The sequence below is a fragment of the Drosophila gunungcola genome, unplaced genomic scaffold (assembly GCF_025200985.1).
Source record: "Drosophila gunungcola strain Sukarami unplaced genomic scaffold, Dgunungcola_SK_2 000001F, whole genome shotgun sequence".
NCBI classification, from domain to species: Eukaryota; Metazoa; Arthropoda; class Insecta; order Diptera; family Drosophilidae; genus Drosophila; species Drosophila gunungcola.
Genome location: NW_026453197.1, coordinates 10,182,684 through 10,208,851, shown reverse-complemented (window position 1 = coordinate 10,208,851; position 26,168 = coordinate 10,182,684). Strand labels below are relative to the sequence as shown.

Sequence of the window (26,168 nt, the reverse complement as noted above, 5' to 3'; positions counted from 1 at the left end):
TTGGTCAAGAACAGGGGTGACGTCAAAAAAAGTTTTAGTTATACTCTCGCTTGATAAAGCTTGAATCGAATGTAAGGAAATGAAGATACGGAAAAACGGAAATCATTTTGCTGTAGGGTCCTATTTAACATATAATTATACACCGCTTCGATCTAAAATTCTCCAGTAAAATTGATTAAATTTTAAGCTCCCTTTGTTGCGCTACTGATAAGAGTCATATATATAAATATAACCCCACCCGAAGCGGTAATAGAATGATATTTAGCTTTTTTGGGGAGTTCGTTGAGCCATAAATTAATTTAAGTGCCTGAAAATATTTTTGATAACATAAAATGAAGCCGACCGGATCTGGAGATCCCTTTTCTTGTTGTTATTTCTCGACACAGCCTGAAAATTTAAACGGCCCGGCCATTAAACGAAACGAGTTGGATATAGTTTAATGGCTTAATTTTATGGAAGGAGTTCGTCCTTTTGGCTGGTGGTGGTTTTGCCGACATTTCCCAATACTCGCCCTCACTTTGGCCAATTCTATTTGTCTTCTGCCCGAAGATTTAATTAAAAAAGTCGAAAGCATGCAAACGAACTTTTTTAAGGGAAAGCAAAATGTGGCTGGCATTAGCCCGAACTTTCCGGCGACTTGTCTTCGAGCCCGGCCACAAAGGATGCGCCAAAGGAAGCGCCACAAACTTGCCAAACTTCAGCGGAGCATCTCGTTATCATCGCCCATCATCAGAAAATAACAGAAACATCAACAGCCACTCGTCTTCGATTCCTTCGTTAGCAATACTTCTAAAGTAAATTGCGGCATACCCGCCAGCTAGGACATTCTGGGTGTGGGTTTTCGATGTGGGTGGCTGTGGGTCTTGGAGTTTTCCCGGAAAACTCCTGCTCTCTGCACACGTTACGGCACTTTGCCCTCGCTCCACGGTTCGTTTGGTTTTGATTTTTCACTGCTCGTCATGGTTTACTGGTATGCGGGCTGCTGGTGGCCCCCGCTTTTAACGCTCTCACCGAAGCTGGGGAAATTAATTGCATGCAAATATTGACACAGTAAAAGTAAATATAATATCATTGTTTGCTCATAAATACGCATTATTTGAAAAATGAAAATAGAAAAGCTCCCCCGTACCAGAAGGAACAGAAAAATGAGAAGAACTAATTTCAGTTAGTCGAAGGTTGCAGATTCTTTCTTTCAAAGTTTAATGAACTCATTTTTGATGCTCGAAGAACAACGAGGTAATAGATTTTCTTAAAAACATTGCATTATATTAAGATATTACTATTTGAATAACATTCTTACCTTATCGTCATTAAATTGTGCTTCTATATCACTAGAAATTCTTTCAAAATCCGATCTGCTTGGCTTTATTTTATTTTTTATGATATATGTTACGATCGCTTCAACTAAAATCTTTCTAGTCACATCGTTAAGGTTATTTCCTTCGTTAAGTGCTCGTTGGACACAGTTGCCAGAAGGATGCTCACTGAGAATAATATCAATGTCCTAAATCATATGTTAATACCTTGTTTACGTTTAAAATCTAGAAGTACTTACCAAAAATGATTTCTTGCTGAAGAGATTGTTGTTTATGGTCGATGATGTGCTGAAGTGGTCCCGGCCGAAATCATCTGCATCCAAATCTCGTTCCCGGGATAATGTAAAAATACCAAGTTTAACATTATCCTAAATATTTAAAAAAAAGTAATTTAAAATGTTGAAAATTTAAAATAAAAATGTTCTTACCGATGTTTTTTTCCACCCAATTTCGAATTTCGAAATATATATGTTAAGTCGTCTTCTGTTATGTAATTTATCCTTTTAAGGGTAATTTCCTCATCTGTGTAAAGATAAACAATGAATTTTTTCAAAGCTAGTTTTTTTGCAAGAAAACGAAGTTTTTAATAATATTGACAAATTTTTAGATTTTTTCGTGTTTGATAACATAACATATGAAATTAATAATACAATTTTAATTGATACATTTAAAAAACAAATTTAATTATATATAATGAGATGGCATTGGTTATTTTTTACCCTTCATAAGACGGTCATACTAACGGTATATACATAGGTACTATGTGTGCATGCATGCATAATACAGGCAGAGCTTTTGGAAATATCAAAGTAATGGCTAAACTTTATCAAATATCTGTTACCTTATCTTATATTAATTGATCATTACTTCTTACCAGTGAAATATTGAAACAAGTGGCCAAAGCCCCAGCTCTCCAACAATTCTTTCAACTTGACGTCAAACATGCCGCACTCGCAAACGACAAACGATGAACCACAACGACCAAAACGAAAAACAGAAATAAACGTGACGTCAAATTTGTTGTATGAGCTTGTACGATTAAAGCAGAGCATACTTACATTTTTATCGCAAACGCCGGCTGTTAATGCGCAGTAAATAAAATATCTTTTTACAGTTATATGGTTGTATACATTTGCATACATACATATGTTTACAGAGCATTCTCTAAATTTAAACGATCTTGCTCATGTATTCAATATTTTCAATTAAATTTTAATATACTGCACATATTTAGACATAGTTACAGTCTAGCTAATAAAATAAAATGATTAATTTTTTTAGGGAACGAAAACATTGAATGTATTACACAATGAGTTTTTTGTTTCTTACACTTCATTGTATCTAGCATGCAGTGTTACATTTCTAAGGAAATGTAATGTAATGTAATCTCTCATTGCTTCGCAGAATGTTTTGTAATACATTTTATATAAAAAGGCAAATACAAACACAAAAAATACCTAGTGATACAATGTCACAGTAAAATTGTAAAAATCAATTTGGCCAAGAAGTACCCTACTTTTTGTCACTACAAGTTATATTTGAAAATCAGAACAAATCGTCAGTCCCTGAGATTAAAACTGAAAAGATAAGTATACATACCTGACATTTGTAACAAAAAGTTCATGTACACAGTAATCTAATGGTAATTTAATGGCATAAAAACTCTATGGGCTTAAGGTAAGCCTACGGAGGGGGCTCTTCTGATTTTCTAGGATTGAACTTGAAATGAACATTCGCTCTAATCGGTTTAAATGTTTGGCGAAAATGCTGTTGCCTAATTAGCATCATTATTTTTGATGGGGTCACGCAGGCAAAAAAGGAGGCCGTCGTACCCCGTAATACCCTTTACCAGAACTGAAAACGGGAAGCATTCGAGTCTGATAAATGGGCAAATGCTTAGCAAGGGTAATTAATGGCAAAGTGCAGGAGGCGTACCGGTACTCAATATTGACGGAGATGGGGCTTTCAAGCGATAATTAATGTGCCTGCTTAGCGAGAACATGAGTTCTCAATTGCGCCGTTGAACAGCGGTTCCGGAGTTGATAAAAATTAATGCCAATTAAAAGTTGGCAATCTGTGAGCCTGTCAAAATGGGTCAAGTTTTCAAGCTATTCCCCCCGAAAATTCGCTTCTCGCTTTCCAAGAAAACTTTTAGCGAACAAGAATAGCCTTAAATTGCCCACAAAAGAACCCTCAATGTTTAAAACCCTCGAGCCGGGACTGAAAAACAACAATTTACGCCTCACAACTTACACGAGTGTTGGGCTTAATCGTCAAAAGCACTTCTTATCGAAAAACATTTCCTATCCCAACAGCCCTGGAAAACTTCGCTCATAAATTATTACACAAAATTAGTTGCACTCTCGCCGGGGGGAAATCAAGGAACCCTAAGAAACATCTTCAATGACTTAAAAAATTTAAAGCCTGCAAAGAAAATGAATTATGGCCGGCACAAGACAAAAAGCTAAATAATCACGGACATGTCGGATAATAAATGATTAACGTCACGTCGAGGTGGTGGGTGGGATTTTAAGGAGAGCAACCCATTTAAGGTCATTTGTATACATCTCAGTATTGCCCCCACTCGGAGTTTTCTGCAGATTGCGGGGAAAATGTTGACCATTTCAATGACTCAAATTGATATTGATGAGATAATTCCATTGAGGGCTGGTTTTTGGTATACATTATTGAAAAAGGAAAGTTGTAATTATAATAAAGACAAAAAATATTTAACAAGGCTTCTCTTAGCAGTTCCACAGTTTTACAGCCTTAAATGGTGTAGGTTTCGTTTTTGTAAACTTAATACTTTGTAAATAAAGGAAACGGTTTTTTAAATAATTAAATAAACATATTGAATGATTTTAACTAACTTTTATATACCTGTTTAAAAAAAATAAATTAAAGAAGAATATAAGTGATCATGAACAAAAGCATATGTAGCACAGTAGGTCAGTCACGTACTTCCTAAAAAGAAAATTACTTTTTTAAGAATTTCTTTAACACTGTAACTTTGAACATGAGACATCGTAAGCAATCGAAAAAAGTTCGTTTACAGGAAGAGCGTAAGGATCGAATACTAAGATTTCTTCAAGAAAATCGAGAGGCCAGGCCTATTGATGCTTTAGAGAAACAATCATTCGCAAGCCAAAAGAATCAACCTAAAAATGTGGCCAAAAATACCAAGACGGAGCTGGCATCATGTTTGATCTTAACTCCCTCAACGGATCAGCGATTGATTGGCGGTGAGTGAAGCCTTAGTAAAATTCAATTAAATCTCACATATTTATTTCGCCAGGCGAGAATAATCCCGTCAGTTCGAAAAACGGGAACACAACCTCGAGACGATGAAGAATGCAAGTTCAATGCACCGGGTGTATTTTTTCTTAAAGGACGGAACACAAATATAATCGAACATGAAGTTGTCTTAAAACCATCCCGACCCCAACGAAAGGAGTTGAAGAACAAATGTGACTTCTTTCCAAAATATGTTAATCCGCAATCCTTTAAAGAGCAAAACACACAAACGCTATATAGGTAAGTCTGTTGGATATAGAATGTATACGGGGATGTAACTCAGTTCTCATTATTAGGGAGTCCTCGGCGCAGACTTTGGCCTATTTGCCCGAAATCTATCCTGGCTTTGAAGACCCCACCCTTGAGCTCTTTAGACTTCCTTCAGTGCTGCCTGGCAGTAAACCACCGGGACTCTATGAGGTTGAAGTTTTGGAGCGATCCCGAAAGCGTCAGAAATTTTTGGAGGCTGTTAAGGTCAATTTCAGCCAGAAGTGGCTCAATGATCAAAAACTAACCAAATGCGATTACAAATCCCTGATGGAGGCCCTCGAATGGGAACACTGGATGGGGCGGGAGGAGCAGATCCAGGAGTGCCAAATGATGCGACTGGAGATCGTGATCAAGATGTTTGACAAGAGGGAAAAGGAGATGCATGCCGCATCCAAGACTCGATTGGAAAGAGGATACGAACTGATTGAGAAACGTCGCAAGGAGGCGTTGCAAAAGAACGAAATCGAGTACCAGCGTGGGATGCGCCAAATAAGTAAGGAACTGGCCAAGACCTCTCTGAAGTGGGAGAAGCAGACGCCCATGTACAGCCTGGGATCCCCTTGTTCCGACTTTTACGCCCCACCCATGAGATACGGCGTGGATCCGGCCCGACGAAACTTCGCCTCAACCACTGGCACTCGGGCTTTCAACATGCGAATCGACGAACTGGAGAGGCAAATCAATCTCAGAATAGTCGAGTGTCCCTTCGCCAAACTGAAGCAGTGGTCTCGGCCAAAGGAACGGATTCAAGAGGTCGAGAATCGTTTCTGCAGTGAGACCCATCTGGATGCCCTTTACCAATCTCTTAGGAAACTGAGTGACAGCCACGAAGATCAAAGGCCTAAACCGGATTGTCTTAAGGTACGCCCCAAATCGCAATATATGTCAAGCGAACCCTCCCGGCAAAGATTGATGACAATGAAGAGTTTCTCCAGTCTGTATGCCAAAAATGAGGAAATCGCACGACAATCGCAGAGACTCTCGGCAAGGGAGGCTCTTAGACAGAAGCTCAGTCGGCAGAGAAATCAGTTACCCGTTGAAGGTGCTGAAAAACGGTCTAAAGATGATAGTGGAGGGGATATGAGGAACATGATTGTCGCCTACGAAGGTAGTGCGATTGGTTATGTGCTGCAGTTCCTCACAGACGAAATGAAACGGCTGAGGGAGGAGCGTCGGATGCACTTCCTCTCCGTTCTGGCCCAAAAGGAGCGCTGGCGAAGGGAGTCCATCGAGGCGGGATTGAGGCAGAAGGAGAACACCATGAGGATGCTGTACGAGGAGATGTTCCAGCAATCGAATCTGATCCGCTCCGATATCAGTAATAGGTATATCCTCAACATTCTGACCAACGATGTGGGTTGCATGGCTGAGAATGAAGCAACCGAGACGGTTACCGGACTGGCCAGGCAAATCGATGTGGACATAGAACGCTGGCTGGAGTCCTTCAAACTCATCCAGAATCCGCTCACCTTTATACCCCTGCGGCTCATGCTGAAGGACATGGTCTGTCCGGATCTAAATGCTGTGCTCCAGCGCTATGAGACATCTATGATTGCCCAGTACATAGTGGACGAGGTGATCTTCGGCAGAGTGTGGAAGGAATTGGAACCGTACGACATAACTAGCACACTGACTAGCGATCTAATCGATCGCCTCATCGACAACGATCTGTATTTGTTCTCCTCCTCGGAAAGTGAAAGCGAATCGCCCCAGGACACTTCGTGGTATGAAGCTCATGCCATAATACGCAAACTTATTCGACAATCGGTTCCGGGCAGACGTTGGAAAGAGGAGATCGAGCGCATCGTCTACGAGAACTATAATGACCTGTTGGATGACATCTTTACCGAGATCATTTACAAAAATGATAATCCAGCACCCATCGAACCGGTCGTAGTGTACCACTCGCTGTCGCACGAAAATCTGTTAGTTGACGGTGAAAAACGCTTAAAGCAACGTGAAAAGGGAAAACTGCTGGAATATCAATCTGACATAAACTACGGTTCTCGAGTGCTGAAAACCCAACTTTTAAACCTTAAGAAGAAAAAAAAAATGAATATGCCGGCTTCCCTTGATACCCTTTATAGCAAGACTAATCCACTGTCACCCGACGCCGATGATAACCCTTGGGATTATCTTCCGGATTGTATTACACCACCATTGCAAGAATGTTGCGATACTGACATCGAGAATCTGTAGGAATCCTAGCTTATAAAGCAAAAAAAAAAGGGTTTTTTAAATTGATAGGGATTCGTAACTTGTATTTAAACAATCTTATTTGTATATATTTTTAATAAAGATTATTGCTATCGTGGTTTTGTGATCTATGGTTTTGGTTTATAAAGTTTGGTTTATAAAATAAATGTACGGAATAATCAAAGTATTTTCTTTTAAGATCTGTTTGTCCTAAACCTAAAATTTTAGTCGGTGGCAGACATATTAAATATTACTCTATATTTTATATGTCTGTCGTGTATGTGTACCAACTATTTTGGGTTAATAACCGAATCGGGTCCTATCGATTGGCCAACAAACAACTCGGTTGCCTGGTGAATCGCAATTGCTCTTCAGTGACTGACTAACCCAATGTTTTGCACAATCCATAGTAGCTTGAGCTGTAAGGCAGCAAATTTTTCTAGTTAACCCAGTAAGCTAGTTACATAACAGCTGAGAGCTTGCGTTAATCACACTTCAAACAGAGAACACCTAGAAACACGCAAAAAATAGGAACACCAACAGTAGGTTTGCCTTAAACAAGAAATGCCCTCAGCAAAGGAAAAGATATTGCGGAAGGAACGAATCCTTCAGTTTATCCGAGAAAACCGAGAGCTAGGCCCATCAACTCGAATTCAGTTCTTCCATCAGCTTCGCCAAGAAAGGAGGAAACTTTGCGGCAGAAGAAACGTGTCACATTTACACATGGCAAACAGCAGCGAAGCTTTGGAGAGTCTTCAAAGGCCAGAGATAATGACAAGGTTATTGGACAGGGGCTAACATCGTGTTTAATAACAAAGCCATCGGATACCAGATTAACAAGCGGTGGGTCAACACAAAAGCGTACCATTATTTGAGCTTTAGATAATTGTTTCCTCATTTTTTCAGGTGCCAACAATCCATCCGAAAATAGTGTAGAAATTCCTCGAGCAGACAGCAAATGCCAGTTAAGTTCGTCATGCAGGAGGTCCTCAGACTCCCGATTAATGGCCGGTGGGTTTGAATTAAAATACTGATATTTCATAGATATAAAACCTTTACGTTTAGGCGCAAACAATCCAGCGGTGCGCAATGCTGGCCGATTGCCTCGAACCGACAGCGAATGTCAATTCAAGGAGCCAGGTATTTTCTTTCTGCAAAATGTACATTCGGATCTGGCGACTCAAGAAGTCAAGCTAAACTCAAAGCCCTTAAGAAAGGAATTGAAAAACAAGTGCGATTTCTTTCCAAAGTACGTGGACAATCGACCTTTCAACGATGTGGCCACACAAACTCTTTATAGGTAAGATACAAAAGATATTTGGGTTAAAAAAAACCACTTAAAATCTCCTTTTTAGGGAATCTTCTGCGCAGACCTTGGCATTTTTACCAGAGGTACAGAACCGAGAAAGAAATGAAACCGTCGAGCTGTTCTCTCTGGCCAAATTGCTGCCCGGCGACAAGCCACCAGGACTGCATGAAGTCGAGCTTCTGGAGCGTTCCCGCAGGCGATGGGACTTTAAGAAGGCACTGAAGGCGAACTTGCAGAGACTACTGAACGAGGCCAGGCAAGTGTCCATGCAAACGGAGTACACCGAGATATTGGAGGCCTTCGAGTGGGAGCACTGGATCCAGCGGGAGGAGGACATACAGGAGTGCCAGATGATGCGACTCGAGATTGTGATCAAGATGTTCGACAAGAGGGAGAAGGAAATGCGTGCCGCCTCGAAGAGTCGAATAGAGAAGTCCTTTGAGGGCATCCAGAAGCGTCGCCTGGCGGATCTGCACAAGAACGAGGTCGAGTACCAGCGGGGCATGCGTCGCATCGGTATCCAGTTGGCCAAAACCTCCCGCAAGTGGGAAAAACAAAGCCCCATGCAGGCCCTCGGATCGCCCTGTTCCGAGTTCTACGGACCCCTGACACGACATGGTGTCGATCCGGCCCGAAGGAGTTTTGAATCCTCTACCGGACGCAAGGCATTCGACATGAGGATCGATGATCTGGAGAAGCGGGTCAATATGCGAAATGTTCAGTGTCCGTTTAGCAAACTGAAAGAATGGTCCAAGCCCAAGGAGTACGACCGGGAGTACGAGCGGAACTTCTGCAACGATGACAATCTACAGCGACTGTACGAGTCACTCAAAACCCTGAGAACCCAGGCTGACATGGCCAAAGATTCGCCCAATTGTCTGAAAACACGTCTACGTATAGAGCACCGAACACCAAGTACGGATTCGAGCGACTCCTATCCTTCCTACAATATGTTAGCTAGAAAGACACGGATGACCGAATATTCGAGAGCGACCAGCAAAGTCAAGCCAAAGGTAGCTGCCAAGGTCGCACCAAAGGCAGATAGGCAAAGGGATTCGCTCAGAGGTCGACAGGAGTTGGAGAACCTGATATGCTCATACGAAGGCAGCTACATTGGCTCGATCATGCAGTTCCTCTCCAACGAAATGCAACGATTGAAGGAGCAACGCAAGCTGCACTTCTTCAGCATTTTGGCCCAAAAGGAACGCTGGCGACGTGAAGCTGCCGAGGCGGGATTGCGGCAGAAGGAGAACGCCATGAGGTTGATGTACGAGGAGATGTTTCAGTTTTGCAATGTGGTTCACGGTGAAACGGCACAGAAATATGCCGACAACATATTGACCACCGACATTGACCACATGATGGAGGACGAGGCTGCCGAGACTGTGGCCGAGATGGCCAAGCAAATCGATGCGGACATAGAGCGATGGCTAGAGTCCTTCAAGCTCATTCAGAATCCGCTCACATTCACTCCACTACGATTAATGCTGCAGGACATGGTCTGTCCGGATCTAAATGCTGTGCTCCAGCGCTATGAGACATCTATGATTGCCCAGTACATAGTGGAAGATGTGATCTTTGACAAAGTTTGGCAGGAACTGGAACCGTATGACATATCTAGCACACTGACTAGCGATCTAATCGATCGCCTCATCGACAACGATCTGTATCTGTTCTCCTCCTCGGAGAGCGAAAGCGAGGGTCCGCAGAAAGTGTCCTGGTACGAGGCCCATGCCGTAGTGAGGAAACTCATTCGCCAGGCGGTTCCGGGCAGACGTTGGAAAGAGGAAAACGAACGGATTGCCACCGAAGTCTACAACAGCCTGTTCGACGATGTCTTCGACGAAATCCTATTCAAGTTCGAGAATCCCTCAGTTAATCTTCTCGAACTCTGCTCAAGCAAGTCATTTGCTTACTTTCAGCATGAGATTCCAAGAAGACAGAAGTTGGAATTGAAAGTCTCTCGTTCAGATTCGATGCAAGATACAAAACTTTTAAGAACTCAATTTCTGTCTCTAGTTAAAAAGTTCAAATATGATAATATTACCGCGGAACTAGAGACCGATGAGAAATTTAAACTTATTAATGATTCTAGTTTACTTGACTTTATAAAAAGCGAGGAGCTTCAGCAAACGAAAGTCTTGAGTACTCAACATACTAGGATTCCATCTCCTGAATTATTTAACATCAAAAGCACTGTCGATCTTTCCGAGCATTTAGAAAATCTAAGGGAACTGCGTGGTTCCTCGTCAATCCAGAATAACCCCATGCTTGAACAACCGAGTTCTGTTGAGGATATCGAAGGTGAAATCAAAAGTAGCTCTAATGACGAAGATTTAGAAAAAGAATTAGAAAAAGCTGAAGAAGAAAAGAAAAGAGGAGTTTTATCAGGAAGAAGGTAGCGCAACAACAACCAATAACGATGAATTTGAGGAAGAGCACTCCGAAGTGGGTGAAGAGGTAGTTGTTTATTACCCCAAAGATTCGCAGCTCTTCAAGTTCAGATAATTTTGGAAAATTCATGGTTTTCACCTCTTGGGTAACGGCACTTTTCGTTACTTTCATACGCGTATATTTATGGAATTTATATTTGAATGAAGAAATATTTATAGCCAAAATTAACGGACTGTACTTGGAATACCGGCTTTTGTTATTGGCATTAACAATTACTGATAGTTTAGCTTGAAATAAAAGTTTAAAAATATACTTTAATGGAGTCAAAGATTTGCAATTGTTATTCCTTAAATTAATGTTGACTTAGGTGTTTGCATGCCCATAAAGTCTTCATTGTCAATTGAAAATATTTTAAGATGCTATTATATTTAGGTATATTTTTTTTGACTTGATGCTCAGACTTTTCTTTTTATTTAGCCTACAATAATCTTTTAAAAATATATAATTTAGCAGCGCAAGTGTCGTCAATTCTTAGAAACTCAGCTGACACAGCAGGGCCGTGCCACGAATAATCCAATGGGAGATTGGGGTTTTGGGATTGCAAAGTAGCAGCATGGCCACCACAAAGTTGGTACTATGACCTGTGGTGGACAATACTCCCCGTCTTTCGGCCGTCTTGTACATGGGACACAGATAGTTGTGACGCTCGGGCAGGTCAACCCGCTTGAGTGGCTTCAGCCAAATCAATGGCATCGTATCGAAAAGCTCTCGTGGCCGGGATTCTTCAAGATGTTTTCCAGTTCGATCCCAGCGTGCACCCTCTAGGAAAATGCCATACACAAAGACACCATCCTCGGGACCAGATAGGCCCGTCCTTTGGCTCTCCTCCAGCGAGAGAACCTCGTAATCGAAGGCCAGTAAATCTATGGATATGACATACTTTCGTGCATAGTTTTGCTGGGCACCCGTTAAAAAGGCCTGGGTGAAGAAAAACCCAGAAAGCCAGAAGGTTGAAGGAGCTCCATGATCGTACCAGTGCTATGACAGAGAGAAAATGAATAATAAATATATTTTAATAGACTATAACTACTCACCTGCAGGAACTCAAGGCGACGTAGAAAATCAGTTACATAACTACCCAGAGGTTTCAGACTGGGGTACGATTTTCCAGCCCACATTGCTGGTATCTTGGCTATCAATACGGATTTGTAAACCGCCTCAACTGCGGCAGACATTACAACCAAACCTGTGGGTCAAAAGTAATAAAAACATAATTGTTTAAGTAGAAATGATTGGTAACAAAAATTTTTAACATGCAATTAGTAGTTATAAAATGTAAGCTAGACCCATTAACACAAAAACAAAACGAAGCGATATTAAATAAAACTTAGTAGCCCAACGAAAATTTAGCTCCAAATTAATTAGAAATGAAATTCATTTGCTAAATCAATACCCATTAAAACACACCAAACCCCAACACTAAATAAAAAACAAATAAAAATAAAAAACACTTAATTCACTAAATAAAATAAATGTCCCATAATGTCTACACATAACACGCGTCTAGTAAATCAGGTTAAGTTTGGGGTAAAAGCAGAAGAACGCTTAAACAGAGCTGCAAGTTCGTCAACTTTAGTCAATTCAACAGGACATCGGCAGGATAATGTCAAACGTGTTGCGTTCAGTAAGCAGCAAAACAGAGAAAAGCATGGTAATAAAACTGAAAAGCAGAGTGAACAATGCCTTTCATCTTGTTTGATTGCCAGTTCAAGCGATTTACGTATGGTTGGAGGTATATGTATATTGTATTACAATTTCCCCAGAGTTTTAGATTCATGACCACTACTATCTAGGTGCCAATGATCCTGCCCCACGCAATGCTGGGAAATTGCCGCGCACTGACAGCGAATGTCAATTCAATGCCCCAGGATTTCATTTTCTTACCAAACAAGATGATACTGCCAAAACCCATGAGGTCAAGTTGACTCCCCGCGTGGGCATGAAAAGGAATTGAAACACAAGTGCGATTTCTTTGCTGAAGTTAAGGACACGCGACCCTTTAAGAATAAAATCACCCAGACGCTTTATAGGTAAACTATAAGAAAACTTCAATAAACTTAATATTATCAATGTACCTAACTCGTAGGGAATCTTCTGCGCAGACCATGAACTATTTGCCGGAAATCCTAGATGCAGACAAAGAGCAAACCTTGGAGCTATTTTCCCTGCCATCTGTGTTGCCTGGAGCAAATCCACCAGGTCTTCACGAAGTTGAGATTTTGGAGCGTGCCCGGAAGCGCTGGGCTTTCAACGACGCCCTAAAGATACACTTCAAAAGACTGCTCGAAGAGGCCAGGAATGTGGCTATAAAAACCCAGCATAAGGAGATTTTGGAAGCCTTCGAGTGGGAGCATTGGATCCAGCGGGAGGAGGACATACAGGAGTGCCAGATGATGCGACTCGAGATTGTGATCAAGATGTTCGACAAGAGGGAGAAGGAAATGCATGCCGCCTCAAATTCGCGAATTGAAAAAGCTTGCGAGCGAATCGAAAAGTGTCGCCAGGCGGGTTTGCGAAAGAACGAGATCGAATTTCAGCGAGGCATGCGTCGTTTGGAGTTCCAAGTCACGAATACTCCGCGAAGGTGGCTAAAGCAGAGCCCAATGCATTCCTTGGGATCCCCGTGCTCCGAATTCTACGCTCCACTCTTAAGATACGGCACTAATCCGGCACGACGAAACTTTGTCTCGAAAACTGAACAAAAGGCGTTCGACATGAGGATCGACGAACTGGAGAAGCGAGTCAACACCAGCAACCTCAAGTGTCCGTTCAGAAAGCTCAAGGACTGGTCCAAGCCCAAGAAACACGAAAAGGAATATGAGCGTAATTTCTGCAACGATGACAATCTGCAGAAGCTCTTCGAAAACCTCAAGGCCCTGCGAACCCAGGCCGCCAAGGAGAAAGCAGAGCCAAAATGTCTTAGAAAGCGATGGAAGCAGACAATGACTAGAACGGCATCCCAAATGAGCCTGGGCTTCGTGACCCATTTCTACGAAGACGAGTCCGATGATTCTTTCAAAGAAGAGAAAAGAAAAACACCTGATATCGACAAGTGGGCCAATTTCATTGAGAAGGAGAAAGCTCGTAATTCAGATACTGTGATTGCAAAGTTAAAGAACGAGAGGAATCAAGAGGGCTTGGAGAATATATTGAACATCTACGAGGGCACCTACATAGGCTGGGTGATGCAGTTCCTCTCGGAGGAGATGTCTCGTCTCTCGGAGCTTCGCCGACTACACTTTTTCTCGATAATGTGCCAAAAGGAACGCTGGAGGCGCGAGGCAGCCGAAGCTGGCTTAAGGCAGAAGGAGAACGATATGAGATTGATGTACGAGGAGTTGTTCCAGCACTGCAATGTGGTCAACAATGATGTCTCCAATGAGTATATCACCACCATTCTGAACTCAGACATGTACAACGTGGCCGAGGGCGAAGCTACCGAAACCGTAGGTGAGTTGGCCAAGCAAATCGATGCGGATATAGAGCGCTGGTTGGAGAGCTTCAAATTGATTCAGAACCCCCTCACTTTTGTTCCTCTACGGCTAATGCTAAAAGAACAGGTCTCACCCAATATGAACGAGGCACTTCAGCGCCATGAGAAATCCCTAATCGTTAACTACGTGGTAGAGGATGTAATATTTCGAAAAGTATGGCTAGAACTAGACCCATTTGACATAGCCAGCACATTGACGAGCGATCTTATAGATCGCCTGATCGACAACGATTTATACCTCATGTCCACGGACAGCGAAAGTGAAATACCCCAAAAATCCTCTTGGCGCGAGGCCCATGCCATTGTGAGAAAGCTCATTCGACAGGCTGTTCCCGGAAGACGCTGGCTAGAGGATGGTGAACGCATCGTGACCGAGAACTATAACGATCTAATTGATGACATATTCGCCAGTATTTTGCATAGCATGGATCATCCACCAGCCGTCAGGTCCGCCGATTTAATCGATCTGCGTATGACTATGTCTCACAGTGACATTCGAAGCTCGGACGATATTCGAGAAAAGGACAATTTCGACAATTTTGATTATGGAAATCTTAATTCACTGCCAGGATCGAACTTTCTACGCAAACAGATGTTCACCTTAATGAGAAAATTTAAAATCGATAATATTACAAGGCTTTTGGAAAATCTCGATAAGGTTCCAGTCGAAGAGCGGCCATCTGGTGATGATGAGTTTATAGGAGCTCATATGATTAATCCCATTAGCAACATCGGAAACCAGGAAAGTGATTTATTCAGTATTAGAAGTACTCTTAATATATCTGAAACGTTGGATTTGTCACCGCTTAAGGGTAGGGGCTATAGAGTAGTGCTTCCCCAAGGTGCAGAAAAAAATGGTTGTCTTGGGGTATTGAAACTTCTTGAAAAAGAGGACGATGAAGAAGAAAAACTGGAATTATCTATAGAACCAGAGCATGATAAAGAAATAAAGGATATTTATTTTGATTCGCCCAAAGTCTCATTTGATCAAATGCTATTGTCATCTGACAAACCAATGGAATTATACTCTGAGTTACCGCAACCATCTAAATCACCTAATCAAGAACTTGAAATCGAAAAAGAAGACGTAAAGCCATTGGATTCAACCGACTTAAAACTGGAACAAATGGATGCAACACCAAAAGAATTGGAGCAACAGGAATTAACTCACAATGAATTGGAACTGATGGACTCAACTCCCAAAGAATTGGAACATATAGTTGACATAGTTGACTCAACTCCTAAAGAGTTGATACCCACTTCTTTAGATTCTAAGGACTTATCCATTGATTCAATTCCCAAGGATTTGGAACCACCTAAAGAAGCGATTAAGGAACAGGAACTGAAAACCGAACTTGCCCCCAAACCCATGGTCTCACATTCCAGTTCCTTTATACCACCCGTACGTTCTTCGGGACCAAAAGTTTTACATCTACCGGAGAGTTCACTTAAACCTGATAAATTGGAAAGTAAGGAACATATAGTTGACTTAGTTGACTCAACTCCTAAAGAGTTGATACCCACTTCTTTAGATTCTAAGGACTTATCCATTGATTCAATTCCCAAAGATTTGGAACCACCTAAAGAAGCGACTAAGGAACAGGAACTGAAAACCGAACTTGCCCCCAAGCCCATGGTCTCACATTCCAGTTCCTTTATACCACCCGTACGTTCTTCGGGACCAAAAGTTTTAAAACTACCGGAGAGTTCACTTAAACCTGATATGGTGGAAAGTAAGGAAAAAGCAATCAATATTAAAATGAACAAGCCCATTGCCCAAAAAGAAACAGAAATTGAGGAAAAAATGTACATCGGCTCATTAGGCTCCCACTTTGAAATTCCTCTTGATGCAGTGATTCCCATTCAAACAAGTGACGACCATTTGCCTGTCAATGACATTACTGTTGAAATCGCAAGTAGAGCGGTCTCAGAAGTTGATTTACAATAAAAATAAAATTAATATTACCAAGCGAAATTACTTAATTGTGAGATTAAAGTAGGCTTTTGTTGGCCAAAATTGCCATGCATTGGTAAGATTTTATTGACTTGGCTGTGTTTATTTTATAATATTAGTTTTTAGATTTATAGATTAAAATGAAAAAAAGGTTCTAAATAATTTGTAAAATCCATAGGTAACATAAATAACTCACCTTTAATTCCCTTTCTCAGCGTGATAAGACTGGTTCGGATCGTGTTTAGCAGGACATTAAAGCGTACCATCTCCTGAACCAGAACCGTGTTCATACTTTGGTGGTACAGAGTTGGATATTTCAGCAGGGCTGCATCTCGGTCAAAGAGCTTGGGTAACTTTTCCAGGATATCGGTGGCCACATTGGTGACGACCTCCTCGGGCGTCAGAGCCTTGGAACCGCCGCTGTCATCCGAGGAGGCACTCGTGTCCTTCAGGGGCAAGTGGTGCAGGGCAAGGAAGGGGGGACAAGTAGGATAAGTGGGCAGGGAAAGGTTTTCGGGGAAGCGTCTACTAATCGTTTCTACATAGACTCTTTGTTTTTTCTCCAATTTCTAAAGCGCAGCGTGTTAAACAAGAATATCATTAAATAGGTGTAGGCTGTGTTAAAGCGTTAGCAAGTATTAGCGGCACTTACGCGTCGATCATAAAGGTCCTTAATAAAGTGAGGCAATAAAACCGTAAACGTTAATGAATGTATTTGTATTAAAACTACTTATCAAATTCTTACCCAACGTTCCTTTTGTGCATAAGCGAGCAATGGAAGAAGCAATAATATTTAGCAATGTTTTTCACAAGCAAAATTCGGAATACTAAAACTACTCTCTAGAGTCTAGACAAGGTAAACTCACCTGCGTGAGCAGAGTGTGCGACAGTAGCATGTCCGTTTCCTTTTGGTCCTTCATGATATCCGCATTGGCATGGAACCCAAAGATGGCCGGGGTCGAGATCTGCGGAAGATCTCGCGTGAAGTTCAGATACAAGTCCACCTCCTTGAACACTGGCACATAGTATTGGCCCGTTTCATCGAGGTAGTAAGGCATCTCCAGGTCAATAACGGCTGGACAATAATACTTATCCAAAATTGTTTTCAACGTGCGACGATCCCAATCATCCGTGACTCGTCCTCCGTAATTGCACTCGCCCGTTAAATACCTCAAGGCGTCATAGTTAACAGTCTCGTATTGATTGAGGAACATCCGCAGTTGCATCAGGGATATCCTGAGATCAGTTTCGTTAAACTCGTACGGGATGTTCCAGCCGATCGGTCCAAAGTATCTCCTCTCCTGGATGACCGCATGGAAGAAGCATAGCGAGTAGATGAGCTGCTTGAAGATCCTCGGTTGAGTGCACGACTCGTACCACTCCGCATCGCTGATCGGATCACTAAGCATTGAGCGGAGAATGTTGGAGCGCAGTCCCTTGGGTGGTTCGTTGGTCATCTTGATGCCATTCTGCAGGACCACAACCGGAAAATGATCTGCCGGATAGGAGGTGAGCCATAGCCTGAAGTCCGGATGTGTGGCATCCGGCAAGGAGGTTCTCACAGATCTTCTCCAGCAATGGCATAAAACTGGCTGCCAGATGGCAATTCTGCAGCACCACCCAGTTACCCATTTTAACGCCTTCGTCGATCATCTTCATCGCAATCGGACCCTGACCTTGGCCCAACGACAGGAGAACAATCGATTGGTGCCAAAGCCCTGATCCTCGGCAAACTTCAGAAGCGTTGCCGTGGGATCCGAGCCGGGGGTCAGGATAAATATCATGGGCACACAACAATGCGAGTCGGCGAAGGAGGCCATCAAATCGAACTGCGGCGGATCCACAAACCGTTCACCTAGCTCTTCCTTCACGAAATTCAGCACAGCCGGTACGAGCTTGTCCGGCCGAAAGACGCGGAGTAGCAAAAGCTTCTGGAATTGGCTCATTCGCTTGTCCCAGGCTTTCGGAATGTCCTTGTTATCCTGCGGCGTCTTCGAATCAAAGAAGGACTTCCATTGTCCCGCATTGTCAGCGAAGTCCTCGCGCAAGCCCTTGAAATTGGCCAAAGTAGTCAGGCGACAGAGCTCATCCCAATTCTGGACACCCAGCCAGCTGGTGGGGTTCTTGAAGGGATTCTCCAACCCAACGCCTCCAGTCAGCAGAAACATCCATTCGGCATTGTCAATCCGATTGTCATGCTTCATCATGTTGATGTTCAATATTAGCGAAAACAGCAGCTTATCCTGTTTAAAAATCGGAGAACATTTCATTACACTCGGATTAAAATGGGTTAAGTAAAGTTACAAAGGTCAATATGGATGCTAAAAACATAACGAATACAAATATACTACATAATAATTTGAAACTAAAATATTTTCAGTTTACAATTAAACATTTGTATTATATTGAGCTAACGTGCTAACTTGTAGTAGTTTTCTCGATATGTATAAACAGACAAAGAGTCAGAAGTGATGTGATGTGATTGGGGTCGTTCAGGGTCAGAGTTTAAAGGCTCACACTCGCATTAAATGGGTTATTCGGAAAGGTTGGCCACCGAAATCAAAGCATTTTCCGGTCCAAGAAGCGATGCTGCCTCTCTGATAGCAATTCACTTCCCTTTTTTTGTGCACAAGAAAATTAAAAGGTAGGGCTCAAAGGTTAGCTCATGGCTGGCTTCGCAACGAAGGGGGCGAAGGCAAGGGGACAGGGAAAGGCCATGGCATAATTGACTGAAAACAGCATAAAGCTAGCTAGAACTTGTTTGGATTATTACTTCCTTTTTTTGCCTCAGCTTCCTTGGCTATGTACATCCTTTGATTGCACCCAGCAATGTAATAACATTATTCGAGCAGATGCACAGTGGATTAAACGAATCAGAAACTTAAATATGAATACAGACAGGAACATTTGGAAAATTAGTGCTCTTTATCCCATGACACCGTACGAAATAATAAATAAATAAACAATAAAACTAAATTTTTTGGAATGGCAATTGTTCCCTATGGTTAGTTAAAGAAATATATATAAATATTTTTTTCTCAGGTTTTAGATGTTTGCTAGCCACAGTAACCACTTAGTATTTAGTTACAGCAACTGCTTCAACTTCATTGTCGGTAGAAGTGGCTCCACAGTGGAATGTACTTGCGGAGCCAGTAATGCTTAAATATTATTTAAAAGCAGTCAAGTCAAGTCAAGCTGAGCACGATGCTCAGCCACAAAGCAAATGAAACGCAAAGGAGCATGCTTCAAATGTCACATTATCAGATTATGCGCAATTACGGGCCTAACGATGCCAAAGGGCCAGAATACCGGACAGCGGATGGACAAGCGGACCGGCGAATTGCCAATAATTGGGTTTGTCCAATGGGCACTCACACGCTCGAAGAGGCTGCGACAGATGTTGACGTACAGGCTGAAGGTGAAGTGATTTCGCAGATCCAGCAGACGTGCCGCTATGTCGTCCACCTTCTCCGTATTATCGATGGACGACATGTACAGGTTGACGAACCAAGCCAAACTATACTGGTACATGGGATCGATGTTGGCCAGCTCCACTGTGAAACCAAATACGTTTGATAAAATTTAACTAAGAGTTATATGCATTCCTCACCTATGGTAAAGAACAGAATGGTTGAGTGTTCGGCTATGGGCACATAACTCAATCGCGCTATATCTATCTGCTTTTCCGTGGCCTCGGTGACGATCTGTTTCTCACTTATATCATTGGCCAAGGCCTTGGCCGAGCTCAAAATCTGAACGGCCGTTTCATCCTCTAGAATGTTTTCAGCCGAGGACAACACCTCCAATATCTGATCCTCGGTCTCCTTTAGCATACGTTTGTTATCGGCTCCCTGGACAATAAGATTGTTCTTCTCCGCCTCCAAATCTGGACGTTCCCTGGCCACCGTTATGCCCAACAGTTGATCCTGCAAGCCCTGAGTGGTGATCATGAAATTCAGCAAAGTTACCTTGACGGCCACCTCAGGCAAATAGTGTGGATTTCTCAGCTTGGTTGTCATATAGAATCTGTAAAATTAGAATTTTAAATATTATAATAATCAAATTGTTATAAAATTATAAGTGTTCCAACCTAAAACTATGATTATACTCAATAACAGAGTCGCCCAATTTGATGCACAGCGCTCCGCCTTGTTTAAAAAGTGTTTTCGTGAGCACAGACTCTAAAACGGGATCCAACTCCTCGCCAATGTTTTCCAGCAGAACGGGCAAGCCAAATTGTATGGCATTCTCCATGACACGTGTGTAATCGGCCTGATTCAGGCGAATCACACAGAGTTTGTTGCTCTTCTCATAGTTCTTAATCCATTTGTTGGCCTGTCCCTGTGGGTCAATCATCAAGGGCCAGCGACGAGCATTTCTGCAAAGTAACGAAATATAATGAAATATCCCTGATTAATATGTGTTCTTTAAATGATAGAATAAATGCGAGCAATTTGTCAACATGCAGCAACAATGGACACCACCACAACAAACTCATCAGTTAGTGGAATATTAAAAAAGAAAATACCGCATAAATACACATTCAATATTTACGTCAATAATTCATAAGCGCAAATAATGCCATTGAAATATTTTCTGCTCGCATTATTCGAATGTATCGGTGTATGTGCTTTGGGGCTTGACAGAGTGTGTGTTTTGTGTGTTTGAAATGGGAGCCAAACCTCTGGCTTCAAATATGCCAATACATCATGCAAACGTTAAGCCACAAACAGAACTACATTACAAAAGGACTTTAGCCAGAGGCACTTCAAATTAAAGGGGTTTATTAATATGCAAAATTAAACAAGTTCTATAATTTTCTTGATTAAATTCTACATTAATAACTATAAAAATATGTAAATATAATGTTAAGCTAAAGAATTCGCGTTTAAATTAAATATTGTAGAAGGCTTAATTTATAGGTTTAATATAAAAAACTCTAATAAATAATAATTAGAATATATAGCCCCCCTTACTATAACTTTTCCTTCTCCTAAGCCCCTGATTTAATACATAAATGTAGTAAAACACATTTATGTATATGTGCATACTTCGATTGCGGTTGTCGGGTGTGTCGGGCACTGCATATATAGCCGATGCTATAACTCACAGGCAGCGTGGATAAATAAATGGGAATGGAAATCGGGACTGGAGGATTGCTAGCGACAAAAAAATAAAATTGAGAAGACGGGGAAAGCAACAATAAGTTGCAGCAGGAGCAGCAGGAGCAACAACAACAGCAGCCAACACATGACAAATTCACACCAAATACAAATTGCTCGTGCGAATGAATGAACATTTTTGTAAATTGAAAACTTGATGAATGAAAAATATTTGATGGAAAAAACAAAAGAGCAATATGCCTTGGTCGTCGCCCTCGCCACAACCGGCACGTATTTCAAAAACCAAAAAAGAAAATAAAAGAGACCCAACAATTTTTAAACATCAAATTCCAGCCGAAAACCCCATACGATGTTCCAGGACACGGAAAACAATGGCTCGGAATCCCACGGAGACGGGGGTCTAGGTAGTCAGTTGCCATGTGAAAACCGTGGTTAAAGTTCAGAGCGCATCACCAGGGACGAATCAAGAGCCGGGATTGCGAAAGCTACAACTTTTTGTCACAAAATAAATCTGAAATTCTCCCGGCAAATAGTTAGAATACAGTTTAAAAATGCAATGCAACTCGCATTGTAAACCGAATTGCGAATCTGTTGAATGGAGTTTGGGGATTCGTTGTTGGGGACAAAAACAAAAAGGCAATTCTTTTAACAGTCAACTATTTTCACAACATCGTCTGCATTGTTTTATATTCATTTATATTTTAGATTGTGCAACTTAAAAAAGAAGAGAACTTTCAGTAAGTCTTTTTGGAATCAATAAATTTTGTTCAGTTTACACTGTACAATACATATCAGAACTTTTAAAAGCAGCTCATTTGCAACTATCAAACTTCTCTTATTTTAAAGCCCAATCACATTTAAATTCAAGACCTGAACATGGCGTTCCAAAATGGACGTATACAAATTGTTTTTACCTTTTTCAAATTAACATTATTTAATCAAAGGCAGGCGGCTCAAATTTCACTATACCCCACAAATTCGCTGCCCGAAATGAAAAACATCCACACCTGATACCCAATAAAAAAGGCCTTAGCGTTTTACGATGCTGAAAGACAGGCTTGGAAGGCGGACGAGGAGGTCACCATATGTGCTACGTGTCACCCGAAATATTAAGCAAATGAATGTTAATGGTAAGGACAACATTTCAGCCACCCTGCTGGCTCTCAGGATATTTGGCAAACACAAATACAAATTCGTCTATATGGACAGGATAGACAAAGGCACGAAAACTAGAAAGCAAATCCCCAAGGATGTGCAATCGTCTGTCGCTATCGCATCGCAGCTACCCCTACGGGCTGTGGAAAAATTAAACCTAATCCGCTCTGGGCGCACATTAATCAATTGCTTATACAAAATACAGAACTAAACTGAAGCTGGCCTGCCCGCATTTCCTCCCTTCGAAAACACGGAGCCCCTCAGGTATTTTCGGGCATGCTCCAAATTACTTTGAACACTTTCGTGGAAAGCAGCCAGGAATTTCCTTTATTAAATCGACTTGGAGTGGCATGTGGCCCCGCTCTCTGACCTCCGAGAAACCCACCAGATGCGTAATACACGCATCAAACATGAAAATGCTGCCTGCCAGCTTCCCTCCCTATGTTCCACCCATCGAACAGCCTTTTACACTGTGGAGAAAGTATCTTTACTTAATAAAAAATTGCGAAAAAATTACAATATTAGTTGAAAGTTATTATTTCGTATTGAAAGGCTATAGGCTACTTTGACTGCCTGATTCTTAAGAGCCGGTATTTAATAGATACTATTCAAATTGGAAGGAAAATATTTTTTTGTTAATCATTAAACCGAATTTATTGTCCATTAAAAGTATTTAAATACATTACTTTAAATAATAATAATTATAAAACATTTTGTATTATTAAAAACCCAATCCATTTAAAAAAAAGGTATATTAAAAAAGTAAATATAAATCAAATCGCTTTGACTTTAAATTAAAATTGAAGATTTAAGATAAATGGACAAAATAGAAACGTGTGAAAACACAATATATATATTTTTTAGCATTAACAATTTGTACTGCCTAGTTGTTAGATCTCAAAATTTCTCTCGGTGCACCCCATCTCGTTTCCCCGTGCCCTTTGTACCTTTGACTGGCACAGCAGCAGCAGCAGCAGCAGCCACCACCACCGAGATGGCGTGTCCTGGCAACGAGTCCTTTTGGCCACATGCGGGTACGCTGCTTAATGCGCGCATGCATCCCTCCCCCTTTCCGCCCAAACACCTACCCCCAGCTACTGTTTTCATTCACGTTCCCGTTCCCGTTCCCCTTTCCATTCCCCTTTCCATTCCCCATTCCAATCCCAATCCCATTCCCTATTCAGTTCCAGTTCGCGGTCCCGTGCAGCATCCGGTGCCGTTCTCACACTCCACCTCCGCACGAGGCGTATCTTTAATTTTCCTAATACGCGTGAATTCTAACGTTCTATGTTTAGTAATTAGAAAACGAAGAAACACAACAGAGCGGCGTTGGAGAGATGCCGTGGATTCGGAAATTCCGTGCCGCTGACAGGCACGGCAAGACCATAATTACCGTGTCAGGTTGTTTAATTGATGCGAGCTGGCTAAGCGATCACCACAAGGGATTTTCCCGAGGGGCAGTGCCAGCTGTTGTCATAACTTGTGGGTAAACTGGCACATGGATAAAATTCTAGCTAAACAATTTTAATCCCATATCGTGAAACTTAATGGCAATGCAATATTAATCGTATTTGTCCAAATAAGTTCTCAGAGAAATCATAAGCAAATAAAATAAATAAAGCTCAAGTTTAATATTTGCTCAGCACTTGGATTAATTCAAATCAAGTTTAAAACATTTTTAAATAGCAATCCTATATTAATAATTTAACCTTATTGCTAACAATCGAAGTCGTTAAAATTTTCAGATAAATCATGAGCAAAAAAAAGTATTTATTTTTAATTTAAAGCTTTAATAAATTTACTTGAACAACTGTCATGTCTTGGGCTTCCTTTCAACCTTTTTATCCTTTCAAAGCTTAAAACAAAGCTAAACAAATTAATTGCTTAAAAATATATTAAACAAATTTGCATTAACTTGTCAGTGGGTGAATAAAACCTCTACATCGCTAATATAATTTAGCTAGTCATACAAAAAAAAGCTATACTCACTTCATCATAATGGCACTCTCAACGGAGAAGGCATCTGTGGGTAGACCACAAATGTTCCAGAACCTAATTTCGACCGGTTCTCCCAGGACAAGGGCCAGTTGAAAGTCGGGCGTGCAGGTTACCCCGAAGTTGAGGCACTTGGCCACCCACTTTTTGATCTGTTCCGCCCTGAAGTCGATGGTAAAGGGGCCCAGATAGGAGACCACGCCCGAGGAAATCAGAACGTCGCCGGTTACACTTTTGAAGCTGGCCTGCAGCATTTTGGCCGTCTCAGACCATCGAGTGCGCTCGCCACCCAAGCCAGAAATCAGCTCCTGGGCGCGCTGCAATTTCTTGGTGCAAGCCTCATGCTCCGCCAGTAATATTCTAACAGAAAATAGCTCATTAGCTTTGGATTTAATCGTTCGATATGACCGCATCTCACCCATATTGCCGCAGTTGCTCGTCGAGAATCTTCTGGATGGCGGCCAAGTTGGCCTCCACTTTGGCCAGCATGGCCAGTTTCTCGTTAAGCGTCTTCATGGCCGCATTGTATGTGGCCTCGGCCTCCGCCAGAGCCAACTTCTTGGGCGCCACAATCTTGGCCACCACATCGTACTTGGACAAAGCAATAACCCAGCGGCACAAACCCTCGCAGGCCGTGGAGGCACTCTTAATCTTTTCCGGATCAAACGCCTCATTGCTGAGGATGCGTTGGGCCAACTTTTTCATCACCTCCACGGGAATATTATCCTTGTCGAAATTGAGCAGACTGTCCAGGAACTTCATGTCGCTGAGCACACGCTTGGAGGGTCCCCAGTAATCCTCCACAGTGCCCAAGCCACTCGGATTCGGCACTTTGTCGGGCTTGACGTCTTTCAGGATGCACACCGCCTCCATGACGATCCTCACACCAATGGGCGGACTCTTCATGGTCTTGACCACCGCTATGTCTGCCGTGGTTAGGGTATTTAAAGCGGCCAAAGCCGATTCCAAAATGGGCAGTGCCTCTCCCAGTTTGGCATCGCACTCGTCCTTGATTTCCTGAGCCACCGCCGCCTGCTCCTTGGCCGCACTCTCGTCCAGCTTGACGATCTCTCGCTGCTCCTCGGCCAGTTTGCTATCGGCTGTCACCTTGGCCACCTGCTCCGCCACAATTTCGGAGGCCTCCTTCAACTTGGGCTCCAGGGCGATCAGTTGCTCCTGCATCACAGCCACCTGCTGGGCAGCAATGTCCAGCTGGGAGATGCCCGTCAAATAGCGATTGCGATTATTTGTTATGTTGCTGAAATAAACAGAAATTAAAAAGTTATTAGAAAATAAATATAGAAAGTAGGTTTATGAGAAAATTAATATAGAAAGTAAACAAATAAAAAGAAATATAAATTAAATTCGAATAACCTCAAGATTATTAACGCAAGTTATTAAAAACGTTGTGTTACAGAAATTTAATAAGTTTAAGTTTAGTAATCAAATAAAATTGATATATGTATTCATTAAAAAATCTCAAAAACCAATTATATATTTTTTTATAGATGAAATATATTCTATAGCCTTATCTTATATTTGTTTGAATATAATCTCTTTGCTGGAATTAAAAGAAGGTATATTTCTTATATAATTTTAATTTTACTCC

At 41.8% G+C, this 26,168-nt stretch overlaps 5 protein-coding genes across 9 annotated transcripts in view; 3 read left to right on the top strand and 2 right to left on the bottom strand.

The window, feature by feature from the left end:
• Positions 1-527: 527 nt before the first annotated feature.
• On the bottom strand, positions 528-2,346 carry LOC128261790 (uncharacterized). 5 transcript variants are annotated; one of them, XR_008268286.1, is made up of 5 exons: positions 2,191-2,346; positions 1,745-1,838; positions 1,556-1,684; positions 1,301-1,504; positions 528-1,248 (listed from the first exon to the last, which is right to left on the bottom strand). XR_008268286.1 is itself a non-coding variant. In XM_052995653.1 (5 exons), exons 1-5 carry the CDS (start codon positions 2,258-2,260, stop codon positions 1,162-1,164), a joined length of 468 nt encoding a protein of 155 aa, XP_052851613.1. In that variant the 5' UTR covers positions 2,261-2,346; the 3' UTR covers positions 528-1,161. The 5 variants fall into 5 exon arrangements, 2 of the variants coding, with proteins under 2 accessions (XP_052851613.1, XP_052851614.1); XR_008268288.1 differs by having other exon boundaries at positions 1,301-1,484; XR_008268287.1 differs by lacking the exon at positions 2,191-2,346 and adding an exon at positions 2,060-2,125.
• Positions 2,347-4,279: 1,933 nt separating this feature from the next.
• Positions 4,280-7,123, top strand: LOC128261939 (cilia- and flagella-associated protein 91). The gene is made up of 3 exons (XM_052995899.1): positions 4,280-4,562; positions 4,617-4,850; positions 4,907-7,123. Exons 1-3 carry the CDS (start codon positions 4,333-4,335, stop codon positions 7,077-7,079), a joined length of 2,637 nt encoding a protein of 878 aa, XP_052851859.1. The 5' UTR covers positions 4,280-4,332; the 3' UTR covers positions 7,080-7,123.
• Positions 7,124-7,525: 402 nt separating this feature from the next.
• On the top strand, positions 7,526-11,072 carry LOC128261938 (uncharacterized). The gene is given in 6 exon segments (XM_052995898.1): positions 7,526-7,710; positions 7,713-7,919; positions 7,983-8,087; positions 8,142-8,376; positions 8,432-10,756; positions 10,758-11,072. Coding segments are annotated over 6 exon segments (3,078 nt in total). The 5' UTR covers positions 7,526-7,640; the 3' UTR covers positions 10,894-11,072.
• Positions 11,073-11,223: 151 nt separating this feature from the next.
• LOC128263367 (dynein axonemal heavy chain 7) overlaps positions 11,224-26,168 on the bottom strand; it is a 28,157-nt gene continuing 13,212 nt past the window's right edge. The window contains 11 exon segments of the mRNA XM_052998393.1: positions 11,224-11,817; positions 11,874-12,025; positions 16,483-16,732; positions 17,153-17,836; positions 17,838-17,980; positions 17,983-18,529; positions 19,662-19,840; positions 19,897-20,312; positions 20,377-20,664; positions 24,554-24,919; positions 24,978-25,817. Of these exon segments, the coding sequence (XP_052854353.1) occupies positions 11,311-11,817; positions 11,874-12,025; positions 16,483-16,732; positions 17,153-17,836; positions 17,838-17,980; positions 17,983-18,529; positions 19,662-19,840; positions 19,897-20,312; positions 20,377-20,664; positions 24,554-24,919; positions 24,978-25,817 (4,372 nt within the window). The 3' untranslated portion in view covers positions 11,224-11,310.
• Positions 12,217-16,280, top strand: LOC128263350 (uncharacterized). The gene is given in 4 exon segments (XM_052998377.1): positions 12,217-12,571; positions 12,633-12,773; positions 12,776-12,869; positions 12,926-16,280. Coding segments are annotated over 4 exon segments (3,840 nt in total). The 5' UTR covers positions 12,217-12,321.

Bases quoted from the DNA above. Each gene is read 5' to 3' on its own strand.
- LOC128261939 (XM_052995899.1), top strand. From the start codon at position 4,333: ATGAGACATCGTAAGCAATCGAAAAAAGTTCGTTTACAGGAAGAGCGT. The intron at 4,563-4,616 runs GTGAAGCCTTAG...TCGCCAGGCGAG, and splicing joins CAGCGATTGATTGGCGGTGA to AATAATCCCGTCAGTTCGAA. The intron at 4,851-4,906 runs GTAAGTCTGTTG...TCTCATTATTAG, and splicing joins AACACACAAACGCTATATAG to GGAGTCCTCGGCGCAGACTT.
- LOC128261790 (XM_052995653.1), bottom strand. From the start codon at position 2,260: ATGTTTGACGTCAAGTTGAAAGAATTGTTGGAGAGCTGGGGCTTTGGC. The intron at 1,839-2,190 runs GTAAGAAGTAAT...ATCTTTACACAG, and splicing joins CTTGTTTCAATATTTCACTG to ATGAGGAAATTACCCTTAAA. The intron at 1,249-1,300 runs GTAAGAATGTTA...AATGTTTTTAAG, and splicing joins CACAATTTAATGACGATAAG to AAAATCTATTACCTCGTTGT.